This window comes from Hordeum vulgare, chromosome 7H (genome assembly GCF_904849725.1).
Source record: "Hordeum vulgare subsp. vulgare chromosome 7H, MorexV3_pseudomolecules_assembly, whole genome shotgun sequence".
NCBI lineage: Eukaryota > Viridiplantae > Streptophyta > Magnoliopsida > Poales > Poaceae > Hordeum > Hordeum vulgare.
Genome location: NC_058524.1, coordinates 441,230,702 through 441,251,470, shown reverse-complemented (window position 1 = coordinate 441,251,470; position 20,769 = coordinate 441,230,702). Strand labels below are relative to the sequence as shown.

Genomic DNA, 20,769 nt, shown 5'->3' with positions numbered 1-20,769 from the left:
ATTTGACATGTCATGACTCTGACATCCGAATAAGGGGTTTCCAAATTCTCGGAATTATATTTTCTCACGTACCAAAGAGACCCATAAACACAACTTTATCACAATTCAAATATGTTTATTTCGTGTTATTCGTGAAGAATGCTGCTAGATATATGCTACATTTTGTATGAAACTTGTATCAAATTACCAATTAAATCGTATCCCGGGCACACCCCTTTGATTAACCCATCATACAAGTTTCACACACTTCACGTTGTACACGAAGTAGTTTCTGTTTGGAAAGTTGTTGTACACAAGAGAAAATAATCTCTGAGAGACCCAAACTATGCATCACCCAATGCGCATCATGTTATTTTAAGCAAGTAACTCCCAAGAGGCCAATGCCAAAAAAGGGATACGAATGCAAGAGAGATTCATGCACTCACTCTCAACACAGAAATCCACCACTAACAATGGTTGTCCTTTTACAGTTACTACCTAAAGCTTAATCTAGCTAAATCACTGAAAATATATAACGGCAAAAACATCAAACAAGACACCGATGTAGAATGCCATCAAGAACACATTTAGGCACACATCAATGTTCTCAAAACCATCTAGTGAAACCAAACACGGGTTTTCACCCTAGAGTACACCTTGGTTCTTCTTGACATAAACCAATAGTGAATGGTTGATCATTCAAAGGCTTAAAAAGGTATCCAAAGGGAACATCTATAGGAAAGTGATGGTGCACGATCGTTGTTGTTGCTAGACTCCATTATTACTCGACTAAACCAATAAAGTTATATATTCTTACTCCTACTTATATTTTGTCGATGTTTGTTAAAGCCATGCGGTCGAAGCGCATGCCATAACTACTTGCCTAGTAGGTGCCAGTTCACTGACTCTTGATCATTATCTGGATTAGTGATGTGCAACACAAAACGTATATCATCCTTATTATGGAGAGCGGAAAACATGTTTCCTCACTAGTGTTAGACTGCTCCCGTCAAACACCAGTACTCCACCGCATGCAAAATTACCTTGAAATTAGGCTTTCAAGACAATCCAAAGCCACGAGATCTAATCACATGCCTACTTGCCTAGTCGGCGTCACCACAATGCCGCCACGCCGACTCTTGATCATTATCCGAACTAGTCATGTGTCGCACGCAACATGTACTACCCTCGCCTTGGAGCGCATCGAAAAGCAGTTGAGCCCCCTAATGCAAGATTGCTCGAGTCCAAGACCATTATTCCTTTCCACACAAAGTTATCCCAAAATCAGGATTCAAGATGTTGTTAAGGTATGTCGTGGAATACATGCCACCACAATCACCATAAGAAGATGGGGTGAGGAGCCCCACGCCGCTGCGTGCTATCCGAGAAGCCGCCAACAATAGCAACAAGGGAGGAGGCAGTGAAGGACAAGGTAATGGTAAAGTCACACAAATCCTATAGTTGTCGTGGCCGCGACAACCCACGAGGGATGCCGTATTTTTCTCGCTTGACAAGACATATGTATTCATGACTTACCCGTTACCAACACTTACAATTACAAAACTAAACGTATCCGTTTCAACTTGATTGGATTAAACGATAAAATCATGACTTGGCACAATGGACATTTGTCAGCTGAATAATAACATGCAAAGCTCTTGCTTGTTCTTTATGAAAAAGAAAAAGACTAGTGGATATTTGAATTCTTCTACAAAGGAAAGAGCCCAGGGCGAACGCCAACGTTGTTGCTTATAAAAATGAGAAGTTAAGTAGGATAAGCCCAATGGCAAGGTTTTGCAAACATATGCCAAAGACATGCACATCAATCCCACCGAATGGGAGTTACCATGAAGGTATTTACGAGATGCGAAATATTACAATATGAACAAACCGTTCTTCCCGTTGAAAAAAAACACATAATACCTATCTTCAAGTAGTAGTTTTTTTTTTTTTTTTTTTTTTTTGCAAATAAGGAAAAAAAAAACAGTCTGTTGAATTTGCCGTGTGAAGGCTGTTCCATTTGTTGCCCCGGTCGTCGTCAGGTCACGGCCGCTAGTGACCAAGGACCAACCAACCAAACCGTGTCGGCGCTATCTGCTGCGTTGCGTGCCACAATAGATTAACACAGCAACCCCCCAAAAAAAAACTGCAAAATACCCCACGCACCATAGATTACAATAATTTCGCTGAAAAAAATACAGTATACTGTATATAGGAGTACTAATTCTCTGAACTAAGATGTCAGTCAGGCCCATTTTTCCCTATACATATCTTTATCGTGCGTTCTGCCGCTGAAGGGGAAGAAGGTAGAAGAAGTCCGGAAACTGTTGAAATTTGGAGGTGGGCCTTAGGCCCACTAGAGAATTTCAGAAAAATCTAAAGGGCCCATGTAGGTGGTGGCATGGCAAGGTGGTGGGAGTTTAGTCCCACCCCGCTAGTGGAGGAGAGTTTGGACCCCTTTATAAGGGTCTCTCTTCCACATGCTATTGGAGAGTGAGAAGAGAAGGTGCCCTCGCGCACTCCTCCTCCGCCGCCCGCCTCGCCACGCCACGCCTCGTCACGACGCGCCGCGGGTTGCGGGAATGAGCCGAGCCCATACCTACGCGCTTATTTTTGCCGGTCAGGAACGGAGAATACGTAACGGACAAGGAAACGATCCGAGACGTCGGATCGTGATCGTTACCGACTCGGACTCTTCCACCCAGCCGTCTTTATAAGCACGCGATCGCCTACCCTAGCCGTCACGAAATCAGATCACATCTGCCTCACGCGTTCGTTCCTTGAACTGCTGCTGCCGCCGGCGACTCCGTCCCGTTTACCGCGTACACGGTCGACGGGAGAGCAGGCCTCCGAAACCTCGCCTCTCCGGTTCCTGTACGGGAGAGGGGCGATTAGGTTTTTGGGGAGCGATCACGCGACTGCTCGCCTCCGTCCGTCTGCTTCGTCTACGTCCGCGTCGCCCTCGTCATCGCCATGTCTTCACCAAGCGAAGCTGATCGTCTCCGCGAGGAAGCCGAAAAGAAGACGGCAGAGGATACTGCCTCTGCCGCCGCCGCCGCCGCTGCTGCTACGGCCAACTGGCCGATTGGAGGGTATGACTCGTTTATCCTCTTGTTCGTATTTATTCTAGCAGTACTACTTGTTTGCATAGATGTATCCACTATATGCGTAGTATGTGCTAGGTTAGCTCAACATCAGTATGTCATTAGTCTAGTCAATGCCATGCTAGTTATTATTTTGTGGATTAATCTACTCGGAAAATTGCCTATTTACTCAACAGAAACAAGATTAATATACGAGCCGTGCAGGTGGCGTGGGGTCCAGCGCGAGGTGGAGGACAAGTATTTCTTTCGTGCGCTGCGCCCGCTCCCTCCTTCTCCTCCCCCCTGCTCTTTTTCTTCTCCCCTCGTGTCGTCGCCTTTCCATCCTCGTTCGCCCGCCGTTCGCGACCGCATCTCCTCTCCGCTCTATTCTTCCACGCGCACGCGCGCAGGCCACCGGACCAACTCCTGCTCGCCAATACATCCGTCGGCCCGCGAGGCCGCCCCGACGCCGACGAGCTGAACGTCGCCGCGGAGCTCCCCCGCGCGCGCGGTAAGGCGGAGGTCCACTCCCCTCCCCTTGTCCCCTTCTCTTGCGATTTTCCGGTCATTTCTCGGTTGTTGTCGTCGTCTTCGTTGCTCATCGGGTGGGGGTCGGACGAACTTGGAAGAACATACATACCACATACCGTACGTACGTGCGTGCGTGCGTACCTACGTAGCAGTAGGTAGGTCGTGGGCATGGCCTATGGGTGCAGGAGGAGGAAGGGACGGGTTTCAAACTTTGAATTGGGGATTGGGATGTTTCTGTCGCGGCGCCTGACCCGGGGCCGTTGCTGACCTGGACCCACGCGCTTGGATACTTCCTTCTTCAATATCTGCCCTTTTTTATTTTCCTTCCTCTTCCTGTGTGGGGTTTGTTGCGCCATCATAGGGGAGACAGCCTGGCCGTGGCCGTGGCCGGCCTTTGGATTGATCGCCGCAATTGCTTCGATTCCAACTACTACTACCTGGGAGTACTACTACTACTATCCTCATCCTTCTCTACCTTTTCTTCCCCTTTTGATTTGATTTGATAGTGCAAGTAGTAGTAGTATAGGATCCGGCTTCAGTTTCCCCGCCCGCTTCGGCGTCGACTGCGCGGTTCGGTTTCCATTTCGCGCGATCCGAATCAAGCGCCGCTCGATTCCGGCGTCCTCATCGTGAGCACCGGTGGACGGACGCGTTTCGTTTCTGGGCTCAATTTTTCGTTTGCCTTGGGAGTTGAGATTGCTTTTAATTTCTGTTTCCCTGTCGGTTGGTGGGTTTCGATTTTTGAATTGACCGAGTAGTTGTGATTTCTTGTCTTCAATTAATATAATGGACTGATTGCTTCCTTCCTTCCATGCTGAACTGGTCAGGTCAAGGCCATACACACCCAGAGATCTGAGGCGTCAGGAGCAGGAAGAGGAGGAGGAGGAGCCAGGGCATGTGACGGCCCCCCTCGTCGGTGGACATGTGCCCGGACATGAATCCACGAAGGTAGTGCTTCATTCCCACGACTCCATTGGTCTGAATAGTATACCGTTCATACTATGCACATGTTCAGATGCTCAGCGGGAGCTCTGCCTGAACACTGCCAACTGTGTAACCTCAGATACACCTGCTCATTACGTTATTATGTCTGAACAAGGCCAGCTGCAGCCTCAGACACTTATTTAGGCGTATGCAGTGTACCACACTTGCTTAGCCTTGTTTTAGATAATAGTGGAAGAGAATTCTCGCCCCGTCCGAATATGCACGCGACCAACCTTGCTTAGCCATTAATTCACCAGAGTCTTTTGTTCAGCATCGAGACACTTCAATTTTTCTGTTTCTCGTTTTGTACGCCTGAAAGGTTGGTCAATATCGCCGACAAGAACCTGACACCTGTGTTTGGGGGGTCATGCTCAAGGAAGATATCTTTGTTCATTTCTCCAGCCAGCTAAGCTCGTAGATATTTAACCTGGATAACCTAGTTTGGTAGAGAAATGCCCTTGAGGCAAGGGAACTGTCTTGCCAGGTATTTTGTGTGTCTGCGTCTGGGTGCTTTTTAAATTCCGTTCTGAACCAGTCATGTTCTTTTGGTAATGACAGGGAGGTTGTATCAGAGGTTTTAGATGGTAATCTTACCCCTCACCGCCTGCATGATGCTGATCATCTGGGACAGAATCGGACCAGGAATCCTTCTAAGTCTAGTAGCAATAATCTGTACACAGACGACAATTTCTTCTCCGACACTTCATCACTGCACAAACATGAAGACGTCAGCAGCGATCCATCTGCCTCCTCTGTCGGCTCGGGTAGGTCTGGTGATGATTCTGATGGGGCTGAAAGTACCAACGGCAAAATCAACAATACAGACCTCCCAGGTTTTGAAAATTATAGCATTTGGATACCTCCTAAAGCAGCAGATAAGGGAGATGAGACTGATAGTGTTGCCGGAAACATTGCTTATGACGACGACGATGATGATTATGGTGATGGAATAAAGTGGGGCCAGTCAAGTTTCCCAGCCACTGGCGAGGAACATGAGGAAAGCCCCAATCCTAGGGACGGACGAGAAAATGCAATGCTGGGAGCTATGAATGGGCAGCTCAAGATACTTGTCAGCCGGTTTCTGGCCTCTGCTGGTATCCCCTTCGGAAAAGGAGAGAGTACTGAGAGTTGGCTTGATATTGTGACCTCCCTGTCGTGGGAAGCTGCACTTCTTATTAAACCTGATGCAAAAATCGGCAATGAAATGGACCCTGGATCTTACATCAAGGTCAAATGTGTAGCATCTGGTACTCGTTGGCAAAGGTGAAACATTTGTCAGCTAATTTTTTATTTAAAGATTGTCTAATTTCTATTTGCATGCTAGATTGATTATAAACCTTCACCTTTTAACTTTGATTGCAGTGAGGTGATAAAGGGGCTAGTCTTCAAAAAGAACACTGCTCATAAGCACATGCCGACCAATTGTCACAATCCTAGGTTGCTTCTACTGAAAGGTGTACTTGGGCATTCTGATGTTGGTTTATCGTCGTTTAATTCAATGGATCAGGTTGGATATTACATACATATGCCTTTTGACAGTAAATTTAGTTCTCCCTTTTCCTGTAGAAGATGACCTTCTATTTTATGCCTTCAATAATTAGGAAAAAGGCCATCTGGAGAGGACTATAAGTAAAGTGATGGAAATATGCAGTCCCAATGTTATAATGGTTGAGAAAACTGTTTCACGAGACATACAGGAGCTTCTACTAAAAGAAGGTTGTACACTGATTCTTGATATGAAGCTCAGCCGCTTGCAAAGGATTGCACGCTGCACAGGTTCTCCCATAATATCATTTCCAGAAGTTTTGGATCAACCGAAGCTGAAGCAGTGTGACTACTTCCATACTGAAAAATTCATTGAAGAGCATAACATTGCCAGTGAAGGTGGGAAGAGACTATCTAAAACATTAACCTTCTTGGAAGGTTTTCCCAGGCCATTGGGTTGCACGGTATGTCTACTTAGCTATGATTACCTGTATGGTGCGTTTATACAATCTTTTCAGTTTCATTCTTCTTTTTTATGCTACATTATTTCTTTCATCCGAAAGTAAAATGAATAAATTATGCTAGTTTTTCTTATGTATATTCTTCCTGATCAAGACATCCTTCTGTATGAGCGTGGAACCAAAAAGCAAACGTTATTCTAGCTTACGGTCGATGTGTCTATTATGTTGCTTAATAGTTGGCATTTATACTATGTAATAACATGATCTCTATACCTTTTCAGTTATGAGGGAGAGAATAACATTGTCGGTATTTGTAGTATCTTAAAACATGAGGAATGAGCTGCTCCTTGCTTGTATTTCGGAAGGGCATGCCAAACATAGCGATAAAATGCTTGGTTATGTGTTTTTGGTATTGTTTTGCTTGCTACTTTTCTTAACTTTCTAGTCCCTTTTGATTTTATCTATTAGGGCTGCTAATTTTTGTTACGTAGGTTTTTTGTTCCTGTTGCGTTTTCGGTTTTGTACTTCGCGCCATCTTGGTTCACTCCTCAAAAGAAAACAAATGTGTGTTAGACAAAAATTATAGCAGTAAAACTTGGCAGGAGCTAGGTAAACTTGTGGTGCTTTATAATAACAATACCGGTTTTGTTTGTGGTTATCTCCATAGCAGTGTCATATGTTTTTATCAATTAAAGTGAAAATGTCAATAGATTGCATTCCATGCATACTAATCACAATCCACTGAATATGTAGTAAGTGACAGTCCGATTAGTGTTTCATACACCGCTGAATTATCTGAGCGACAAAGAGTTGTTTTCATCCAGATACTGCTACGGGGAGCAAATACCGAAGAATTGAAGAAAGTCAAGCAAGTCATGCACTACACAGTCTTTGCAGCATACCACTTGATCCTTGAAACGTCTTTCTTTGAAGATCAGCGGGTATTCTTAAATGATAAAAATACTTCACAAGATAATTATGCTGCCACTATGATGGGCCCACCAGCAATTGATTATGATACTTCTGTTTTGGGTGGTGCTATCCCTGTTTCACATGATGATTCTCCAGCACTTCGATTATACCACGCCACTTCTAATATCTATGCTGATGGGAAGAAAGCTCTCAGTAATACAGATGTAAATGATCCAATTTTAGTCACAGACAGCTCTTTGGATGAACTTAGAGAAGGTGCAAATATCCCGTATAGCTCAACGCCGCTCCTCCTTGCCAGAAGGTTACCATCACCGGTTTCAGGACCATTACGAGAATTTACTGGCAAGTTATTGCAAGAGACAACTGATAATCAAATAGAAGGCAGAGTTGAATCCAGTAACGAAATCGTTAGTAATGGATTTCATGTTGGGGCAAAGGTGGAAGAGTCAGCGGTTTCCAGTGAAAATTTGGATGACACAGAAGATATCTTGAAACAAGAAAGGACTCAAGATGTAACAGAAGCAAGTTCTCGTATGTGTGACGAACATGAGGAATCACCCGTCATCGCAGAAGATGGGGAACATCACGGCACTACTATCATTAGTAAAGAGAACATTTCTAACAAAGATCAAGCCGGTGATGCACTTGATTCTCATAGTATACTGGTTTTGACGTCTAGCCAATGCATCAAAAAGCAGGTCATATCTGATGACCAGAGCCGCTTGTCCCGTATAAACTACTACGGGAATTCTGATGACCAGAGCCGTCTGTCCCGTATAAACTACTACGGGAACTCTGATGTGTCCTTAGGGCGATACTTGCAAGACATTTTGCAGAACCAGGTACCGGTTTGTAACTTATGATTTTGTCTCTTATTTACATTGAAGGACTTAACTACACAGCGGCGCCGCATGCGAGTCTTCACATGCCGCGGCTAATTCCATCTTCCTACCATACATGCATGCAATGACGTCATCAAGATTCTCTCTATTGACTTGAAATTTAAAAAGTTTTATCTCTAAAACCGTTAATTTAATTGTCAATCTGTTTTCACCGTTGGCTTTGTCGCGACGAGATCTTCAAAACTAGACCCCATGTCGACATGTTTCGAGAACTTTTTTTCTTCGTCCATAATTGCCACATTTTTAGACTTGTCGTATTATTAGCCACTTGTCCAAAAAAAATAACTTAATTGCCATTTTTTTCTTGATGTGAATCATGTGCCGCATGTATCCATATTGCAGCACACAACAGCGTGGGCTAGAAGGATATGCAGATGGCATCATAAAAATATGCATTGCATGCAAAGCGTCACACAGAAAATCGGTAGAAAAAGTGTCTCACACAAAACATGTGTTGGCAGACCTTTTTTTTTTGAGAAAACGCAGTGAGATACGTGCGTTTCTTTGTATTGAAAAGGAAGAGTTTATATTACAATCCTCCTAGGAGGGGCAATGCTGGGAATAGAAAAGCCTATGACTAGTGTACATCCCAGGTCTGGGGGTAGATGATACGGAGACCGGCCGCTCCTGCCTTGGTCCAGAGGGACGCTTCTTCTTTGATCTTCACTACCAGGCCGTTCATCGAGGGTTGGGTGCCCTCAAACACACAGCTGTTGCGGTGTTTCCATATCATCCACGGGGTCAGCAGGGTCACGGACGCGAAGCCTTTGTGCATGGGGTGCGGCATGCTCCGCTTGGCGCGATGCCACCAGGCGAGAAGGGAAGTTTCATTGCTGGGGACGGCGCAGGGCAAGCGGAGCCAGGCGATGATGCTTTGCCAGACCTGCCTGGAGAAGGGGCAGCGGAGGAGCAAGTGGTCCATAGTCTCGGGGTCCTGGCAGCATAAGATGCAAGGGTTGTGGTGCTGCAGCCCTCGACGAGCTAGGCGGTCGGAGGTCCAGCATCAATCTTGGTCAGCGAGCCAGTGGAAGAACCGCACCCGGGGTGGAGCCCAACTCTTCCAGATGAGCTTCCAGGAGGCGCTGGGGATGGATCCCTGAAAGGTAACCTTGTAGCAGGACTTAGCGGAGTATGAGCCATTCGTGGTCCACTTCCAGGAGAGCTGGTCAGGCGTGTTGAGCAGGATGGTGTGCTCGATGATGCTCCAGAGGCGGATGTACTGGCCAATCTCGTGGACACCGAGAGTGCCCTCGATGTCGCGAGCCCAGGCATTGAGCCCTTCCGTGACTGTCCGCGCCTTCCTCCTGCGCATGGGGATGCAGGCGAGGAGCCGCGGAGCTATCTCGCCGACAGATCGGCCGCCGATCCAACGATCGTCCCAGAAGAGGGCCGAGAGGCCGTTCCCCAGGGACATCGTGGTGCAGGCGAAGAACAGGGTGCGTTCGTCCGCCGAGAACTGCGGGTCGAGCTCACTCCAAGCTCTGTTCTGGTCGGTGTGGCTGAGCCAAAGCCACTGCAGGCGGAGAGCCAGCCCGGTGCGCTCGAGGTCTGGGATGCCAAGGCCTCCAAGCTCGATGGGGCGGCATGTGCGCCGCCAGTTTACGTGGCAGTTACCCCCATTGGCAGCCTCACGGCCAGCCCACAGGAAGCCACGCTCGATCTTCTCTAGTTGCTTGATAGTCTTCTTGGGCGGTGCAAAAACGAGCAGTTGGTGAATGGGGACTGCGCAGAGGACGGATTTCACCATCGCGAGGCGCCCAGCCTTGTTCATTAGCCAGGCCTTCCATGACGGCAATTGGCCCCTCACCTTGTCTACAAGGGGCCGTAGCTGCGCCGCCGTCGGTCGCCGGATCGTGAGTGGGATTCCCAAGTAGGTGACCGGGAGCTCGGCGATGGGATAGCCGAGCAGCTGCACTGCCGCGGTTGCCGCCTCCTCGTCGCAGCGAATGAGTGTCGCTGTGCTCTTGGCGAAGTTGACCTGAAGTCCGGAGGCACGGACGAAGAGGCGCAGGATGCCCTTGACCGCGGTGATCTCGTCCGGCGATGGATGGCAAAACAGCACGACATCTGAAGGACGGTGACGCCAACACCTCCTTCTTCCATCGACAGAGCACCTACCGCAGGCAGAAGAATAGGATCTACAACATCAACATCGACGGGCACGCCATTTCTAGCCACGACGACATGGCGGACGCGGCCTTCGCACACTTTGATGGCCTGCTTGGCACCGCCGTCGAACGCGAGCGCTCGCTCCATCTTGACGAGCTCATCGAGCCCACCGACGGCCTCCTTGCCCTCGAGGAGCCGTTCGCCACCGAGGAAATCTGGCACACTATTCAGCGACTCCCTGCGCACAAGGCGTCGGGCCCTGACGGCTTCACTACAGAGTTCTTGCGCGCTTGCTGGCCCACGGTGTGGCAAGACCTGGTGGACGTCTTCCAACAGCTTTACGACATGCGCGACCGAGGTTTCGACCGACCCAACCAGGCGCTGCTCACCTTGCTCCCCAAGCGGGCCGACGCCGCCACCTTCGGGGATTACAGGCCTATCAGCCTCATCCATCTCGTCGCCAAGGTGTTCGCCAAAGTGCTCTCCCTCCACCTTGGCCCTGAGCTGGATCGCTTCGTCAGCCCGAACCAAAACGCATTCATCCCTGGGCGCAGCCTCCACGACAACTTCGTCCTCGTCAAGCAATCGGCGCGGCTACTCCACCAGCTCAAAGCCCCTCGCGCCCTCCTCAAGCTGGACCTGACCAAAGCATTCGACTCTCTCCTGGCCTTTTGTCTTCGAGGTGTTGCACCGCTACGGTTTCGGCACCCGCTTCCGAGCTTGGCTGGCCATCTTGCTGTCTTCGGCGAGCACCCTCAATGGCGACCCGGCCCCCCCGATTTGGCATCGTCGAGGATTTCGGCAGGGCGACCCGCTGTCCCCGCAGCTCTTCGTCCTTGCCGTCGACGTACTCGGCCAGCTCGTCAACCGGGCCACCTCGTTGGGTCTCCTACAGCGCCTGCACCCGCGGCACACAGTACCGGCAGACCTTATTCACTAGCTAAATGTATCTGGTTAGTATTAGTACCACTAGTAGTAGTTTAAAATTGCATAGTTGCCAATTTTACAAAAAACTTAGTTGTCAAGATGCTAGTTTAACTATGCCGAGTTGTCATATTTACAAACGATAACCATAAAAGATTTTTTTATGGTCACCGGTTTTAAATATGTTGAGTTGTCATATTTTTGCGTGTAATCGTCTAAAAAAGTTGTTTCTGCTTGTCATTTTGATTATGTCAAGATGTCATATTTATACGTAATTTTTAAAAATTTGACGATTAAGTTATTTTTTATTAGACAAGTAAGTACTTACTAATATGACAAGTAAGTGCAACATATGTGGTAATTATGAGCAAAAAAAAAGTTGTTGAAACATGTCGACATGGGATCTAGTTTTGAAGATTTCGTCGAAACAAAGTCAACGATGAAAACGGATCATCGATCGAATTAACGGTTTAAGAGATAAAAGTTTTTGAATTTCGGTCATTTATTACGAATCTGATGACATCATTGCATGCATGCATGCAAGAGAACATACAAGCCGCCGCACCGGATGTCCACGGTGCGGCGCTTCTAGATAGAATTTCCCTACATTGAATATCATATCTTTTGTTAGTAATGTAACTAATTTGGCTCAGATGATACTTGGCTCATAATGTTTATTTGCAGCAGAAACCAAGTTGTTCCTCTTGTGAGGCTCACATATACTCTTATACTCATCAAAATGGAAATTTGACTGTTCGAACGAAGCATCTAGTGTCTAAACATGGTTTACCTGGTGAATCCGAAGGAAAAATCTGGATGTGGACAAGATGCCTGAGATGTGAACATGAACACGGGGTATCTAAATCGACCCCAAGAGTGCTAATATCATCGGAAGCACGAAATCTCTCTTTTGGGAAATTTCTGGAACTCAGTTTTTCAAGCCACTCTGCAGCGAGAAGGTTATCCATATGTGGTCATTTGGTGAACAGGGACTGCCTGCGCTTTTTCGGGTATGCTAGATGTATTTTTTTTTACGTCAAATATGTATTTTAAGTAGAGATATTTCTTGGCTGCCTTTAACATAGCTATGTATCAGAAGTGCATGTAACTGTTTCTTGCCTATTTTGTTAATGGCAATTTCCTTTTTAACTGACTTCAGATTGGGCTCCAATGTTGCAATGTTCCGTTACTCATCGGTTCAAATTTACACTACCTGCAAACCACAACCCACCCTCCACTTCGAAAACCCCAGCAGACAAAACTGGTTTGAAGAAGAAAGGAGACATGTATGTCTTATCCTCTACCATTACCGTTTGGTAGTTGTGTTTGGTACATGCATAGTACTAATGTTTATGTTGCATCTTTTAAGGTTCTTGCTAGAGGTATGAGGCTTTTCGTTGAGGTAGCAAGCTTGCTTCAACACTTGAAGAATCGATATCATGGCATGACTACAGCCAACTGTTGCACATTTCTACCTGTAACGGAGTTTTCTGAACTCGAAGATTTGTTAATGAAAGACAAGGCAGATTTTGAGGTAAGCATACATGTCTTCATTCCTGCTAGCGTTTGAATTTGTTATGTCAACAAATTTGTTCTATTTAATTATAATTTATTGGCTTTCATTGTATTGTTATGCAGGATTCACTAGTAAAGACGATCAATCAAAATGGGAGATCATCCTCATCTGTACATGAACTTCTTAATATAAATTGGTCTTATCAGGATATACTACTTGAACTTTATGCATGGGACCATCGGCTCCATGAGCTTTTTAACTGGATATCTGCTAGACAAGGAAATGTTGCTAATGGCAAGGATCCTATAAACACCGTTGATAAGATTAATGAGGCCAGCTATGAGATTGACAAGCAAATCAGCAAATTGATGTGTGATAGAACTACAAAAGCTGGTGGTTCAGCTGGTACCACTGAGTGCACAAGTAACAAAATTTGCGTTGACCATTATAATTCAGGTGAGATTGCAGCACCTATGCTCGATGATAGTGAGGGAGTTGGGAACTCTGAACTTTCTTGCAATGGAGGTAGTAAAGGTGACGGATCTCTCGTTGGTACTGGTCAAGTAGACGTAGACAGCATGACACAAATTCCAAAAATGCCTTCTTTTGAAGTTTCAAATGATACAAAGCCACAGGGCAATGGGATGCTGGTGCATCGAGTTTCTGTGGAGCAGGAGCGTTCAAGCATTCTCCAGAAGTTCAGAAGTTCTGATTGGGGTGAGAGGGAAAGATGGATTTGGAGTTCATTTCATGAGTCTCAACTGGCTTACAGGAAGGACATTCAAATAGGAAATTTGGAGAAATTTAGACTTGTTAACTGTTATTCTCCATCTCATCTGTCTCCCCTGTTTGAAAAACATGAAGAGATAGACTCTCCTCAATTCACAGTTGGCTCCGGTGGCAATATTCTGTGTGTATTCGAGCATGAGATTTCTAGCATAATAGCTCTTGCTCTTGCCATATCTGAGGACCGTCGGAAGGATACCCCAGTCGTGAATGAGGCGGAGGATGCCAGGAGGGAGCATACTAAAACAATGGAGAAATCTTATAGCATTCTATCTGAAAGTTCTATTGGTTCATCACCATGGTCATCTATAGAATCTGAAGCAAGCATGGCATCTTCTATTTCGTCATATTCATCTGGTGACCTTTCTGGTTTTGATACATCGCCTTTATTGTCTGTGGCACATCCAGAAATCCCTGTGAATGGGAAAGTATCTCTCAAAGGCAAATATTCAGTTACTAGTATACATGCCGATAAATTCTACGTTCTTCGAAAAAAGTGCTGCCCATCTGAGCTTGCATATATTACTTCATTAAGCCGATGTAAGAAGTGGGATGCTCAAGGTGGAAAGAGTAAAGCTTTGTTTGCGAAGACATTGGATGACAGGTTCATTATAAAGCAAATCAAGAAGACAGAATTTGAATCCTTCATAAAATTCGCCGATGATTACTTCAGTCATGCTTACCATTCTTTAGACACTGGAAGCCAAACTTGCCTCGCCAAAATATTAGGAATCTATCAGGTAGTTTACTTCTACAACTAGTCCCGTTTCAATTTATTTTCTTCCATTTATTACTATATTTTTCTAAAACTTTGCTGTTTCAGGTTAAGCAAATAAGGCATGGCAAAGAGATAAAGGTGGATCTGATGGTGATGGAAAATCTTATGTTTGGGCACAACATTTCACGGATTTATGATCTTAAAGGTGCTATGTTTTCACGACACATCACCAACTCAAATGACCCTGACACTGTTTACTTGGATCAGAACTTTGTGGAGGACATGAATGTCTCTCCAATCTATATTGGTGGAAGAACAAAACATCTCTTGCAGCGCGCAATCTGGAATGACACATCTTTCCTCACTGTATGTATAATGCACATGTTCCAATTTCAGGTAATCATCATATTTTTATATTAATATATCTTAACAAAATTATTGTACTTGCAGTCGGTTAATGTTATGGACTATTCTCTGCTTGTCGGAGTGGACAAACAAAAGAATGAACTTGTGTTTGGCATTATTGATTATTTGAGGCAATATACTTGGGACAAGCAACTGGAGACATGGGCGAAGTCTTCTTTGGTTCCAAAGAATGTTTTACCAACCGTAATTTCTCCTAAGGATTACAAGAAAAGGTTTAGAAAGTTTATGGGCAAGTACTTTCTCGCGGTTCCAGATACTTGGGGTCCTGAGAATTTTTCTGGACCATACAAATCCTTTGGTCATAGCAATAACAAGTTGGTAGAAGCCCAGAATGGTGATAACCTGCTTCAGCATCCAATTGAGGCTGATGCAAGAGTCTAGTTCTGTTCAGCTGAGGCATGTGCCAAGTTCTATTCGGACTCCTCTGACAGTCCTATCCATTTGTTCTTGATGTTCTTGCCTAAGTTTCACTTTGTAAAATGGTGTGCATATGAAGGTCTCACTCTTGATCTTCCCAGAAGTTTGCAATTTTTAGGCAGATTGCTGGGAAGTGAAGTCCACAATACATGTACCTATGCAAATGTAAAATGTGAATTTCACAATTATTATAGTGAAATTTACAAAATTGATATGATTATTTTTGGACCTATGAGACTCAAGCATTTTCTTCTTGCTAAATTAGTTCTTGGTGTCTGAAGCAGCTAACTGTCCGAGGAGGACTTTCGACCTTTTTTTCCAAATTTCACCAGTTTGATCAGTATTTTTCCTTCTTTACTACATTATAATTACTAACATGAGCAAAGGAGCAAGTTTAAGTGCCTCCTGAGTTCACTGCACATCCTTACCCCAAATTACTTTTTATTGTTGCACAAGTTTGCGGATCTACTGGTAAGATCATTTTGCTATGTATCTTTCATAAATCAGTTTTGAGTCATTAGAAGGCGTGAAATCAAGTCTCTCACTTGTTTATTCTGTAGTCTGTTTATGTAATTTTGTGGCAATTCGTATTTATGCCCAAGTCTCTTTTATGATAGGAAAGAGACATTGTAATTTGGCGTTTGCTTCTTTTCTGGAAAGTAGCTCACTGGAGACGAGGCCAGTTCTCATTTTTCTGGATCATGGTAACTGCCTGGTGATGTGCCTGATTTTGGTGGTTGTTTTATGTGCTAAGCCTATCTTCTATGTTTGTCAAAAGAATTTTTTTGATGTTATAAAGCAGTTCACTGCTCCTGAAATGAACCTGTTAGTTCATCCCTTTTAGACATTACAAACGGCGCCGATCAGGGCTTTACTAATGTAATGCTACGTTTCGTCTTCCATAACCGAATTCTGTTATTTAAATTGGTCAAGCAAGGAGAATTATCATGTTGGAGTTTAATTATACTGTTATTTTCCTTGGTCAGATTACTGAATAACTGATGGCAAAAGCTTTGTTTGTGATGGCTAATATTTGACAGCTAGTGTCTGCTGTTCATAGGTAGCAGGAGGGAATTCCTGTCACTGAACATGCGAGACCTTGGTGAGTTAGTTCATATAACCATCCTGATTTGCTTCTTTTGTGTAACTCTGCCTACCAGTACACATACTATAATCTGCTAGTAGCACATTGTTTGTGCAGTTATAATCTGGCCAGAGACTACTTTATAATTGATTTGTTTGCGGGGATTATAGTGATTTATTGATGATGCATGCCAAGTGCATTCTTATCTTTTGTTGCATTAACTCTGCTTACTAGTACACATATCGTATGCAGCATCTGGAGAGGTGGTTTATGGAGCATTGGTCATGACCAAGAATTGACATGCTCCTTCAAAAAACAGTATATTTTCGTTTATTTTTCACCAGTTGTTTGATTCTTAACTAAATAAAAATTATAAGCATCCGTGGTTACACAGCTGGCTTTGCAGCCATGCTGAAATTGGAAGTTATACAGTTTGAAGGTACTCGTCCCTGGCAATTTTTTAAGTTCGCCTTTCTTGAAAGATTGAAAGTTGTAATTTGCGCTTTTCTACCTAATTATTGGTTATTTAGATGTTTGCCTTGCTGCTAAAATAGTCCGTACTCTGATGGTCCATATATTCCTGCTAAACTTAGCCCATGTCTTACGATTAAGCAATCATGTGTTATCAGTGTGCCTAGCCTAAGGGGCATGCTTAGACATTTTCTTTTCATGACAAACGACTGAATTGGGTTATGACTTCTCAAATCAATGCATGGGCAAAGCTTGAAAATAAGCTTGAATTCCTTTTCCAGCAAAGGTTACTTGTTGCAGAATCTATAGCTGTATCGAATTGAGTGGATCATAGCACATCTCTCTAGAAGTTAAGTGCGCCACTTGGAACTGGCTGCAATTTCCCTTCAGCTGTAATCTACAGTAGGCCGAAATTTCACTCTGGTCATACACTTGCCGCTCTTAAGAATAGCGTAGCGAAAGGCAATTGTTTGTCATTCCATCATCAGTGAAGGAGGTAATAATCCACACGACTTTGATTGGCATGTGCCCCTTTTCTACGTTTTCCTTTTGCAGGAGGGCATGCATACACTAGCAGTAAGAGTATGACCAGAGGACTTTTAGAACATTTCAGAGTGGCTCATCTTGTATGTATGCAATTCCTGTCATCGGGGAGCACAGGAGGTTGCGAAACAATTGTATGGACAAGGTCCTAACGTGTGTAGTGATGTTCACCCTACCATCACTGATCGCGTAGTTTCACCAATTTTTTCGACCTCACCATATTTCAAATCTCAACTTAAAAGTGTAGTGAGGATCGAGTGTGGTATCATACATCTTTCGATTTGATATATCTGATACCATGCTTCAGTTACAATGTCTGCAAATGTTACTCTTAGCCTCTGTGAAGTTTCTATTAGCTGCTGATTTTCTGTAAACAGCACCTATTCATCATAGGTGTGAGTGTGATAGCTCTGCTCTATAAACTCTGCTTTCAACTCTTTTCTGGAGTCTTGAAACTCTTCCAGTAGCAGAAAAGCTAAATAGGAAGGTTGCATTAGATTTTTCTCTCAGTTTATTTTTATTAGGCATTTGCTTTTTATGGGGAACGTAAACACATACATTTGTGTAGGAGCTGATGGTGAATCTATAAAATTTGAAGATAGATATAACTGTGACATGGCACTGATGTTTTCTTGATTCTTTGCCGCAGATCCTACTTTAGCGAAAAACGACTGGTGCCGCCATTTCAGTAATAAGTGATTCGATTTGGTTGATTCATGGTCAGCTTTTCCCGAAAGTATGGAACATGGTTTACCCTGCTGCTTATCATCATTTCTCTACTGTATAACCCTGCAAAGCAGCTCGAATGCATCAATTTTGCATTGCAGCTGCTGAGCCTTTTCCTTGAACCGATGCCTCTTAAGTTCGAGGTGATCACCATGTTCGGATTCCAGAAAGCCACCCCATCATTGTGCAACCAAAACGAAGACCGACCGCTGTCGGAGATCATATTGAGAATCATGCCTTGTTCATCTTCTTCATCGTCGTGAGTAAAATAATCAGCCTTTACACTGCCAATTGCCGCGGCAGCTGGTGGAGCGATCAATGATAAGGAAGGTGATTAGCCTAGGGCCAAAGAACAAAAAGAAGTTGCAAAAGATGACAAGCACAAGGGCTCATTGTAACACCCTTTTGTCTCTGTCCAACAAGCTGCCCACATCTCCACAGCACTTTTCCAGTTCGAGAAAAGGGCAAAGAGCCGCTTTCCTTTTCCGATGCAGATTCTTCCTTTCACCATCAACTAGTAACTATTATATCACCAATTCATCCTCTAAGATCGATCCCCTAGAAATTACTAGACATATATTCTGATTCTGATTCTGGTTCTGACAAATAGATAGGCCTAAGCACAAACTGCCTGCCACTACCACTTCTGCCCTGCTCTGCTCTGCTTAGGAAGAGAAGAATACAGGCATGATGATATTCCAGTGCAGGACTTATGTATAGACACACTAGCTGCTATGATAGCTAGACTAGAGAGAGCAGCTAGATTAGATTACCCAACCACAAGAGAGAAGAAGAACACCCACATTTTTTTTTCTTCTAATTTGTTAGCCTTGTTGTACTATCTACCATGCCCTGTTTGTTTCAGGCTTTCAGCTAGCTTCTGCAGAAGTGCAGATTGTGATGTGAGCTTGGATCAGCGATGGCTGCACAGGTCCGACAGCATCTTCCTGCCTTCCACGATCTCATCGAAGAAGTCGTCCAGCTCGCACACGACGCTCTCGGCTCCTGACCTCAGCATCCCGACCCATCCTTTGATGATCTCCACCCTCTCGGCGATCTCGCCAGGGTCGCCGTAACCCCTGGCGACGACCCTGTCGAACTCTGTCTTGAGGCTCTCAATGCCGGCCCTAGCCTGCCGGAACTCGTACATCATGACGCCGGAGCCGGAGTGCTCGCCAGCGACCGCCTCCATCTCCTCGGCGACACGCTGGCGCAGCCTGCCCATGGAGGAGACATAGCCGGCGCCTGAGGTGCGGAATGGGTGCCCGCAGCAGGCGAGGTCCGGGAGGCAGGAGACGGTCCCTGAGACGAGGAGCATGAGGAGGAAGGAGCTGGCGTTGCGCAGCGCGTAGAGCACGCCCCTGAAGCCGTTGAAGGCGTTGAGCTTGAATTCCACGGGCGACCGGTCGTCGAGCAGCAGCGATGACGGGTCGATCCTGGTCTCGGCGAGCGCCCGGTTCTCCTGCTCCAGCCCCACGGCCTGCCGCCGCGGCGCGTTGATCGCCCGCATCACCTGCAAGCATTTGGTGTGTGATCATTGGAGGCCAAGACGATGGGCGACGAGCCGATGAGCGTGAGCAACCGAGCATGCATGCATAGGCAGGCAGGAGAGGAGCGTACCTGGCGGGCGGTGTGGGGGTTGGGGTTGCAGAGCCAGTCGTCGAGCGCGGCGTCGATGCGTGCCGCGGAGGCGCAGTAGGTGTCGAGGGCGGAGGCGCCGGCCTTGACGACCTGGCAGGCCTCCCAGAGGCGGGAGGTCTCGTCCATGTACTCGTCGAGCCAGCTCTCCCCCGGCGGCAGGTGGAGGCGCTGCACGAGGTGGACGAGCTGCGAGTGCAGCGACCGGAGCAGCGCGGCCGCCTGCTGGAGGAAGGGCGCCGACATGAAGGCGGCGTCCGGCGACGCGGCCAGCGTGCCGTGCAGCGCGTCGAGGCCGTGGGCGATGGACGAGTAGAAGCCGTTCATGTCTGGTTCTGCCGCCGACTCAAGTTTGTGTTGTGTGTGCTTGCTGGAACGGTGAGAGCAGAGCGTGGTGGTGGTGGTGCATGGGAGGGAGATGGAGGCTGAGCTGGAGCAGAGGATCGGCCTATATATAGAGGATGGAGAGGAGCTCGGTTACTGTGAGTGAGGCAGTGAGTGTATGAGGAAGCAATGATGGAGTGTCCGGCGGTCAGGGAGAAGGATAATTGGGGACTGGGCAGAGGCCATTGCCGAGACTGCTCTGCTCGCTTCTCTCTTGATGACCACCACTCCACCATCGCCTCGCCTCGCCTCGCCATGAGAGAGGAGAGGAGAGGAGTAGTAGTACTAGCGTAGCATGCATGGGAAAACGTACTCAGTCAGCTAGCCTATCAGCTAGCAGGCCAAGCCAGTTTTCCCATGAATCCCACTCCACTCCGGTCCGCTCCGTCCCTGTCTTGAGTTGTACGTACTCCTTCCAGATTCAAAGGGGGACCATTGCCATTTGCCCCAGGCGATTAATTACTTGTTGGTGCTGATCAAGGAAAAAAAATGCACTAGCAGCAGTGGTAGTACACAGCACTTGGAGCTGGCAGCTGGCATTGCTGCCTTTTTTTTCTCTCTCTCCATATTCTACAGCAGCCAGGCCATTGAATCCGGGTGGGGGGCCTGTGTGCCGGCCTCGGATGGGCGCACCATCAAGCGGCAGGGAAGCAAGGAGAAACACAGCTG

At 46.1% G+C, this 20,769-nt stretch overlaps 2 protein-coding genes across 4 annotated transcripts; one reads left to right on the top strand and one right to left on the bottom strand.

Moving 5' to 3' along the window:
* The first annotated feature begins 3,490 nt into the window (after positions 1-3,490).
* LOC123413479 (1-phosphatidylinositol-3-phosphate 5-kinase FAB1A-like) lies at positions 3,491-15,486 on the top strand. 3 transcript variants are annotated; one of them, XM_045106420.1, is made up of 12 exons: positions 3,491-3,573; positions 4,421-4,541; positions 5,136-5,840; positions 5,940-6,084; positions 6,179-6,526; positions 7,348-8,298; positions 12,079-12,401; positions 12,551-12,677; positions 12,761-12,925; positions 13,030-14,433; positions 14,517-14,777; positions 14,862-15,486. In XM_045106420.1, the coding sequence occupies exons 2-12, from the start codon at positions 4,516-4,518 to the stop codon at positions 15,216-15,218; spliced, it is 4,812 nt and encodes a 1,603-aa protein (XP_044962355.1). In that variant the 5' UTR covers positions 3,491-3,573; positions 4,421-4,515; the 3' UTR covers positions 15,219-15,486. The 3 variants fall into 3 exon arrangements, with proteins under 3 accessions (XP_044962355.1, XP_044962353.1, XP_044962354.1); XM_045106418.1 differs by having other exon boundaries at positions 12,076-12,401; XM_045106419.1 differs by lacking the exon at positions 3,491-3,573 and adding an exon at positions 4,051-4,320 and having other exon boundaries at positions 12,076-12,401.
* A 3,151-nt stretch (positions 15,487-18,637) lies between these two features.
* Positions 18,638-20,522, bottom strand: LOC123409767. The gene is made up of 2 exons (XM_045102635.1): positions 19,699-20,522; positions 18,638-19,591 (listed from the first exon to the last, which is right to left on the bottom strand). Exons 1-2 carry the CDS (start codon positions 20,041-20,043, stop codon positions 18,992-18,994), a joined length of 945 nt encoding a protein of 314 aa, XP_044958570.1. The 5' UTR covers positions 20,044-20,522; the 3' UTR covers positions 18,638-18,991.
* Between the last annotated feature and the right edge of the window lie 247 nt (positions 20,523-20,769).